The 9,880-nt window shown below is 43.7% G+C and overlaps 1 protein-coding gene across 2 annotated transcripts in view; it reads right to left on the reverse strand.

Annotated features, from left to right (window-relative positions):
- The window catches only part of zgc:110158 (uncharacterized protein LOC553590 homolog), a 94,860-nt gene extending 91,427 nt beyond the window's left edge, over positions 1 to 3,433 (reverse strand). For both annotated transcript variants that reach the window (XM_062993807.1, XM_062993806.1), the window contains exon 1: positions 3,161 to 3,433. In XM_062993807.1, the coding sequence (XP_062849877.1) occupies positions 3,161 to 3,216 (56 nt within the window). In that variant the 5' untranslated portion in view covers positions 3,217 to 3,433. The remainder of the gene's footprint in view (positions 1 to 3,160) is intronic.
- Positions 3,434 to 9,880: the final 6,447 nt, after the last annotated feature.

Raw genomic sequence — 9,880 nt, forward strand, 5'->3', positions numbered from 1 at the left:
CAAAGCCTCAGTCGCCTTAAACAATTGTGGAAAGGTCACGCGTCGAGTTGGGTTTGTTTGTTTGTTTGTTTACTATGATTGTAACGTCATGTTTTACACCTTTGGTTACATTCATGACAGGAACGGGTTCATCAGTTCACAAGGTTATATCAAACACAGTCATGGACAATTTAGTGTCTCCAGTTCACCTCACTCGCACGTCTTTGGACTGTGGGAGGAAACCGGAGCACCCGGAGGAAACCCGCGCGGACACGGGGACGCGGAAAGGACCCGGGCCGCGCCACCTGGGGATCGAACCCGGGACCTTCTCGCCGTCGCCTGCTACCCACTGAGCCACCGTGCCGCCCCATCGAGGTCGGGTACCGCGTCATATCCATGCACCTAGGTGAAGTGCACTTGGAAAGGAAGTTTACATCTACTTGAGAAACTCGTATTACCCATGAATCATTTCCGAAACTGCCTGTGCGTGCCCAAGCACATTGAAATCAACCCCAAGCTTCTAAAAACGGATCAACTATTGCAAGTTCTGGGTCTCTAGTTTGCAGAACCGCACCGGTATCGAGAACGTGTCCAGTTCCTGCTATAACGCTGTTCGGGGAGGTGTAGGTGGGAGGGCGGCGGAACTGTGATTAAATTCAGGCATTCATTTAAAGATATAGCAAGTCTGCTAGTGCTTTGTTTACAACTGAATTACAACGATCTACTGTTCACACACAAAAAAACCCACTGAATTAAAACTATTAGACAAGTTTCAAACATACACTGACCAGCCATAACATTAAAACCACCTCCTTGTTTCTACACTCACTGTCCATTTTATCAGCTCCATTTACCATATAGAAGCACTTTGTAGTTCTACAATTACTGACTGTAGTCCATCTGTTTCTCTACCCTGTTCTTCAATGGTCAGGACCCCCACAGGACCACCACAGGGCAGGTATTATTTAGGTGGTGGATCATTCTCAGCACTGCAGTGACACTGACATGGTGGTGGTGTGTTAGTGTGTGTTGTGCTGGTATGAGTGGATCAGACACTGCTGGACTGAGAATAGTCCACCAACCAAAAACATCCAGCCGACAGCGCCCCGTGGGCAGCGTCCTGTGACCACTGATGAAGGTCTAGAAGATGACCGACTCAAACAGCAGCAATAGATGAGCGATCGTCTCTGACCTTACATCTACAAGGTGGACCGACGAGGTAGGAGTGTCTAATAGAGTGGACAGTGAGTGGACACGGTGTTTAAAAACTCCAGCAGCGCTGCTGTGTCTGATCCGCTCGTACCAGCACAACACACACTAACACACCACCACCATGTCAGTGTCACTGCAGTGCTGAGAATGATCCACCACCTAAATAATACCTGCTCTGTGGGGGTCCTGTGGTGGTCCTGACCATTGAAGAACAGGGTGAAAGGGGGCTAACAAAGCGTGCAGAGAAACAGATGGACTACAGTCAGTAATTGTAGAACTATGTTATGTGTATATGTTACTAATCTATACAAAGATTTACTTGCGAATGAAGAAAAATACAAGTTACTGTACAGCTTGTATAATCACTTCTGATCCTAACTGGAGCTACTTGTGAGTGTTTTTAGTCTCCAAAGCTGCACAGAAGCTGATTTGGGTATAAATGCTCGCTCCAGAGTAGAGTTTACTGTAGTTTGGTGACAACAAGAGTCAAATATAAGTGGATAAAACAAACAGTTTGTCGAGTAAAGCTGTGTAAGCAGTAAAATGCATGCACTGGTGTGAGAAGATCTCGTTCGCTTGCAAATAAACTCACAAAACAACACGAGCTACAGTTATTTTAATAATGATGCTACTTTGGACCCGTGGAGCTTGTCCAATGATGTTGTGTAGGGAGCACAATGCATGCACAGATGTAGGGAAACTTTGATATGACTGTTTTCCAAAGTGCACCAGTTTCCTCTCAAACAGGTCTGTGCATTAAGTATAAGCATGCATGCAAGACAATCAAAACTCAATACAGCAGCGTCTAATATGCTTTGATTGTTTCTGTTTTCGACTCAAATCAGGGGACAGGGGTATAAAGTGTGCACCGGGGTGAGAGGATCTCGCTGGCTTGCAAATAAACTCACCAAAAAGATAGTTTTTTTTTTAAATAATGATGCTACTTTGGACTCGTGGAGCCTGTCGTGTACGAAGCACAATGCATGCACCAGATGTATTCTTGCACATCAAGCAGCAGCTTTGAAATAATTCGGTCCAACCGGTCGCGTTTCCACCAGTGCACCAGTGTACCAGTGTTTGTGCATTAAATATAAAATCTAGCAGGAGTTAATAATGATGTCTCATAGGACTCATGGAGCTTGTCCAGTGATGTTGTGTAAGAAGCACAATGCATGCACAGATGTAGGGAAACTTTGGGATGAAATCATGAAGCTTTGGAACAAAACTGGTTTCCAGTTTCTGATCAAGTGCACCAGCTTCCTCTCAAACATTTTGTGCAAAGCTTGCAATTTGTGCATTAAGTGTAAAATCGTGCATGAGTTAATAATGATGCTACTTTAAGACGCACGGAGCTTGTCCAGTGATGTTGAGTAAGAAGCACAACGCATGCACCAAATGTAGGGAAACTTTGGGATGAAAGCGGTTCAGGTTCCTCTCAAACATTTTGTGCGAAGCTTGCTACCTGTGCATTGAGAACAGCATGCAATGCAATTCATGCAAGCATTAACAAAGGCGTCCACAACGTTTGGGCTGTTTCTGTTTGCGACTCCGGAGCCAGAGGGCGCGGAGTGAACCGGAGTGTGCACCGAGGTGCGGACAAACGCGATGCACTGGCGCTGCAAACCGGTGCACATGTGCAAGCGTTGTTCTCGGTGTTCTGGAGCGTAAGAGTGGGCGCAAAAAAGTGCAGTGCGGGTCGTTTGCGGCACAAGTTGCACAAGTTTTGCAAACTAGTGCGGTCCGTGCACGCGCTCGTCCAGGTTAAAGCAGGGATCGCGCGCCCGGTTTCCGTGACAACGCTCGCGCTCACGCGCGCAATGTAAATAAATACAGCATATAAACACACATGCAGATTCTCTCTCTCTCTCTCTCTCTCTCTCTCTCTCTCTCTCTATATATATATATATATATATATATATATATATATATATAAATAAAGTATAAATATATATAAACAAGAGACACGTACTTTTCTCTGGCTTGGCTGTCGGACGGCACCACGGCTCCTTTCCCCTTGGTGTACATGTTTGTCCCGGTTGGAGCGCTGATACTGAAGTCCTTACTCGACGCCTGTCAGAGAGAGCGGGGAGGAGAAGGCTCCATGTCCACAGCGAGCCGGCTCTAGTGTTAGTATTAGTGTGTGTTGCTCTGTGTGTGTGTGTGTGTGTGTGTGTGTGTGTGTGTGTGTTGCTCTGTGTGTGTGTGTGTGCTTTTCTTCCTCCCGCTGCTGCTGCTGCTTTTTTTTACAGCTCAACATCAGCCACAAATCAGGAACAGTTTCTACCGGGGCGACTTGAAACAGTCCTCCGCGAGAGCGTTTTTTTTTTTTTTTTTTTCAATCGCTGTTCCAGGCGTTCGCTCTGCCTCCCGCCGCTGAGGGGGAAAGGAGGGGCTCCTTAAAGGAGAACGCACCCAGAAATGTTACCTCACCACGCTGGACGAGTGTTTACAACCCGACAAACCCAAGATACTCGCTTATTATCGTGTTTAAGTTCTGCGTTTAAGGTGCGAGTTGATAAAAGTTTGTGAATGACTTCAAATACGCTCGTTTTTGGTTCTTAACCGACCTAAACGCTGCCACATCACCCCGCTGCTGCGTTCTCTTGTACGTTGCGTTTACATTTTCGGCATTTAGCGGACGCTTTCATCCAAAGCGACTTACAATTATGACTGAACACGATTTTTTTTTCTTTTTGAGGGTTAAGGGCCTTGCTCAGGGGCCCAACAGTGCCAACCTGGCAGTGGTGGGGCTTGAACTGGCAACCTTCTGATTACTGGCCAAGAACCTTGACCACTGAGCTATCACTGCCCTACAGATTGATCTGGTTACGTTTACATTTACAGCAGATGGAATTTATACAGTCTAAGCAATTGAGGGTTAAGGGCCTTGCTCAAGGGCCCAAGTGGGACTTGAACCAGCAACCTTCTGATTACTAGCCAAGTACCTTAACCCCTGAGCTATCACTGCCCTACAAATTGATCTGGTTACGTTTACATTTATGGCATTTATACAGTCAAAGCAATTGAGGGTTAGGGGCCTTGCTCAAGGGCCCAACAGTGGCAACCTGGCAGTGGTGGGGCTTGAACTGGCAACCTTCTGATTACTAGCCAAGTGAGCTAGTAATCCCTAACCACTGAGCTAACAGCGCCCTACAAATTGATCTGGTTACGTTTACATTTACGGCATTTAGCAGACGATTTTATCCAAAGAAACTTACAGTATACAGTCTAAGCAATTGAGGATTAAGGGCCTTGCTCAAGGGCCCAACAGTGGCAACCTGGCAGTGGTGAGGTCTGAACCGACAACCATCTGCTTACTAGTCCAGTATCTTAACCTCTAGGCTACACTGTACCTTTAGCAGACACTTTTATCCAAAGCGACTTACAGTAATGTGACAGTTTATATTGTCTAAGCAATTGAAGTTGAGGGCCTTGCTCAAGGGCCCAAGTGGGGCTTGAATCAGCAACCTTCCAATTACTAGTCCAGTACCTTAATTGCTAGGCTACAACCACCTCAGATACAACTACAGTGGTACCTTGATACTTGATGGGGAACCTGTTAATGCGTTCCAGGGCCACATGGAACTGCATATATTTTAGGTTATTGTAAAATAATGAGGTTGTTTTTTACCCTTATACACTAAAATAGCACAAATATAATATAACAACACTGAAATACAATTAAAAAACTGTTAAAAATCAATAAAAAATACAATAAAACCTGCACTTTAGCTTTACTTCTTTATTGTTTCCTTATGCTTCTTAATTATAGAGAGAACTTATGAGCATTAATAATTAAGAGAAGTTTAGTGTTCCTATGTTATTCTTTTAATACATTAAGTCACATTAAGCTTTTTTAAATGAGAAGCGTTTTAGACTCTCAGAAAAGCTGATTCTCACAATTTCTCAGAACCTCGAGCTGTAACACAAGTTTAAAAGTGAAACAGGGAGGAAAATCCAGATAAACACAGATACACGTGGAGCTTTCAGAGTGAATCTGACAGTTAATGCAGATTCGGCTCATATTCACACTTTGATGACGTTTTACCGCACCGCTCAAGGCAAGCGCTGAACAAAGCAGTTACAAGGTACCACCGGACTACCTTCTCTTCACTGGCTTCCAGTTTAAACCACTGATGCTCACCTACAAAGTCAAAAATGGACCTCCAAGCTACCTTTGAGGTGTAATTAAACCCCGATCTGCACCACGCAACCTCTGAGCCACTAGTCTTGCTCGACTTGATCCTCCACCCAGAACTCAAGGAAGACGAGCATCGAGGCTTTTCTTTGTACCGGCATCCAAGTGGTGGAACGAATTTCCCTTGTTTGTCCGAACATCCGAGTCTCTCAACGTCTTCAAAAGCCGATTAAAAACCTTCATCACCTCTTTACTGGGTACCTAAGCTGACATGTACTTACTTACTTTGGTTCTTACAGGGTTTCAGCAGATTTGTGTTCTTAGACTGTTGTATACTTAAACTAGAGTAAGGTAATGTTCACTATGGAAGCACTGGATAAGAGCGTCCGCTAAATGCAGAAAATGTAAATGTAAATGTAATGCTTGTGAGGAAACATTTGCAGTACTCCTAGCAAACACAACCACCATTCAAGGTCGGATTTTAATTGTAAATAGGTTGGCAAAGTCATGACATAACATTGCGTCTTCTTCATATCGACATGTGGAGAGTTCCAGCTATGATACGTGGCTTGGCGCTTCAACATAATCAGAACATTATGTTCTCACAACCTTCCATTCAACATGTTCCCAGCAAACACACAACCTCCAAGCAATCCAGTGTTCCAGTCTGCTTTTCTTATTATTATCCCATTTCCAATCATATTGTACCCACTTCCCAAATTTGTGCCATTTGTGCCAGAGCTGAACCTGTCTGACGCTTCCGTTGGTGCTCACATGATCCGTCTGCCGCATCTTTTCACCTGTCAGTAGTGACAGAGAGCCACGGCAAGCAGTCCGCAAATCGGTCATCAATCGGCACCTTCTACAATCCAGAGCAAGATGAGGTGGCTCTTAATGAAAAATAAATGTTTAATTTTATACAACAAGCCTATTTGGTCTACAAACATGCTTTTCTTTGTAGGTTCCATATTTTTGAAGTGTAACAGTACACTGACATCCACAATGATTGCCATCTTTAAAAAAAGCTTATATGAAATGTCTTAATCTTTTTTTAAATGAGTTTTCTAGGCACTTCCATTGTGTACAACTATTTGGATAACATTAAAGACTAGAATACGCTTTCTTAGGATTTATCTTAAACACACACACAGTAATTCCCAGTATTTTATTGTACATTTAGATCATGCTAAGCTATTTACGCTATCTCTGCCTTGTAATTTACTAGCCAAACAAACCAGCCCTTCCGATTTCAACCCATGTATTCTCCGTAAAAACTCACACGGCTCAGAGAGAGGTGGATTTGTACTCGCTTCTTAAAAGTTTTACTTGAACAGTATAAGGTGGGAGAGTGATCCCTGCGGAGTGCTATGCAATGAGTTCATTTTGCTTACTCTAGCTCATTAGCTTGACCGCACATGCAGGGTTTGCTTCTGTTTATCCAAAACATCCTACAGTCTCTTCGGGCCCCCCTTCCGGCCAACCTCTCTCTGAGTCACGGCTACAGGAACTGCCTCGACTTTCTACTCATGAGATGTTATCAGACTTGCTGTGGGGGAAACATTATGAATGTTCACTTTAAAGAGTTCGATTTGCCTTCACATAAAATCAGAGAACATTTCAGAAGAGCAGTCTGAATCCTAACAAGACGCCATTGCCCCTTTTGACATGGACGTCTAGATTTTTCTCCACAGTGGGTTAGATAACATTTCTGAGAAGAGACAGTAAATGCCTCCACCTTTGGGTCTGACTATCGGTTGTGAGAGAAAATGAGGGCATCTGAATCTTTTTCAGCATCAAATCTCAGACTTTCTAAATAACCACCTGAATCATGAGAATAAGCAGTAGGACAAATAGTCATCCAGATGTTTCTCCACACCAAGTCTGATAATATCTTACATGATTCTTGATAAAACATTAGTATTGTGATAAAACAGTGATGATTGGGGCGCTTGAGTGGTGCAGCACTCTAACAGCCACAAAGATGTGATTGGCTATGTCTGAGGGTGGAGAGACCAATTGCTGCTGCAATTGTTACCTCTGCTGGCTGGTCAGTGACACTTGGACACAGTTGGGGATTAATGTGATCAGTGTGTGACTCTCTATACATTATTCTACTACACATGTTGGCTACTACACACGTGTCAGAGGAGGTGTGTATTACGTACAGCCCTCTCTCTTCTGAAGCAGTAGAATAGAGATACAAACGGGTAATGGGATATTACAAATTCATTCCAAAGAACGACCTGAATTTGGACCTGCTACAAGAAATCCTCTAAAGCAATTGTAGATACACCGATCATGTATCAGCTCCACTTACCATATAGAAGTACTTTGTAGTTCTACAATTACTGACTGTAGTCCATCTGTTTCTCTACTTTGTTACCCCCCCTTTCATGCTGTTCTTTAATGGTCAGGACCCCCACAGGACAACCACAGAGCAGGTATTATTTAGGTAGTGGATCATTCTCAGCACTGCAATGACACTGACATGGTGGTGGTGTGTTAGTGTGTCCACTCACTGTCCACTCTATTAGACACTCCTACCTAGTCGGTCCACCTTGTAGATGTAAAGTCAGAGACGATCGCTCATCTATTGCTGCTGTTTGAGTCGGTCATCTTCTAGACCCTCATCAGTGGTCACAGGACGCTGCCCACAGGGCGCTGTTGGCTGGATATTTTTGATTGGTGGCTTATATTCAGTCCAGCAATGACAGTGAGGTGTTTAGAAACTCCAGCAGCGCTGCTGTGTCTGATCCACTCATACCAGCACAACACACACTAACACACCACCACCATGTCAGTGTCACTGCAGTGCTGAGAATGATCCACCACCTAAATAATACCTGCTCTGTGGGGGTCCTGTGGGGGTCCTGACCATTGAAGAACAGCATGAAAGGGGGCTAACAAAGCATGCAGAGAAACAGATGGACTACAGTCAGTAATTGTAGAACTACAAAGTGATCAAATGGACAGTGAGTGTAGAAACGAGGAGGTGGTTCTAATGTTATGGCTGATCGGTGTATGTAGATAGATTCCTGATATTGGATCCCTGGGACTATCTATCTGAAACCACCTGTATTTAGACAAAACCAAGCAGACAAGCATGCACTGAACCTGTACCACCCAAACTGGGCTGGACCGGGAGGCCCATGAGACTTGGTTAATTGGAAAACGGTTGGCTCCGTAGTGTTGGCCCATAATGAACTGCGATGACTCAGTTCTAATTGACTCTGGGTTGCCTGGTAATAACCTGCAAGACACTCAAGAAATATGCAGGCTGTCATTACTGAGCCCTCGTGGGCTTTACATGTTTGCCTATGCCAGCACTGCCCTTCGTCAGCCCACGATGTGCCCGGTTTTTTTCATATTCGAAAGGGTCACGCGTTAAGTTAATCCATCCCGGCCCCATGTTGGTTTTGTATTGGATTTTCCATGCACACAAATAATCTATAGTGGATCAGTAGGCACATGTTTGCTGGGAATGCCTCTGCCTTTACATAATTTCTAGTTCAGTAGTAGTAAATGCTCATTTTAGCACCTTGTTAGGCTTTTTAAACAGAAGTTATTTTTACTTCTTTGCAATTATTGTAATAATCGCAGGTGGGATTACAACAGTAAATACAATACAAACCCACCACCAGAGACCAGAACTGAACACCTTGTTCAACTACAACCATTAACAAACCCAGACATGACAGCTAAGTACTAATGCTAATATGTAAACAAAGTTAATGCTTTATCACGTCACCAAACTACAAAAGATAATAAAATATACACTAGTATATACACAGGCAAATACACAGAGTACTAGGAAACATGGACCAAGAACGAGCTGAGTCAGTGCACACGGGAAAGTGCAACGCCGTGCGAGGAGTCAGTGGAAACGGAAGCTATTTTAAGATGGATAATCAGGTATAGGATGAGCCTCAGGTGTCCATACTCATGTGCTGATGAGCACTTGTGGTTGCGCAGTGGCTACAATCATTTTATTTAGTGTGTAACATTAGGCAACTCACTCTTTCATTCTTTTTGCAGTCCATTTTGATATCTTTTGAACAATTTTAGTTAGGATCTGTGCTAGAGATTTGTGTACCTTAACCGTGAGGCTACAACTACCTCAGATATAACTACTACCTTCTCCTCACTGACCTCCAGTTTAAAACACTGATGCTCGCCTACAAAGCCAAAAATTGACCAGCCCCAAGCTACCTTCGAGGTGTAATAAAACCCCGCTCTGTACCACGCAAACCTCCGAGCCATTAGTCTCGCTCGACTTGATCCTCCACCCAGGACTCAAGGAAGACGAGCATCAGCGTCAAGGCTCTTCTCTGTACCAGTGCCTAAGTGGTGGAACGAACTTCCCTTGTTTGTCCGAACATACGAGTCTCTCACTGTCTTTTTAACAATTTGAGGTAGGATTTGTGCAAGAGATTTATGTAAGTTTATCAATAAGTTACCAATTGAGTAAAGAATAAAGATTTTCTTTTTTTAACGTTTGTAATTTTTTTTAGATTCACCCCAAATTATTTCCAATTGATTTCCCTTAAATCC

This window comes from Trichomycterus rosablanca, chromosome 4, assembly GCF_030014385.1.
Source record: "Trichomycterus rosablanca isolate fTriRos1 chromosome 4, fTriRos1.hap1, whole genome shotgun sequence".
In the NCBI taxonomy this organism is placed as follows: domain Eukaryota; kingdom Metazoa; phylum Chordata; class Actinopteri; order Siluriformes; family Trichomycteridae; genus Trichomycterus; species Trichomycterus rosablanca.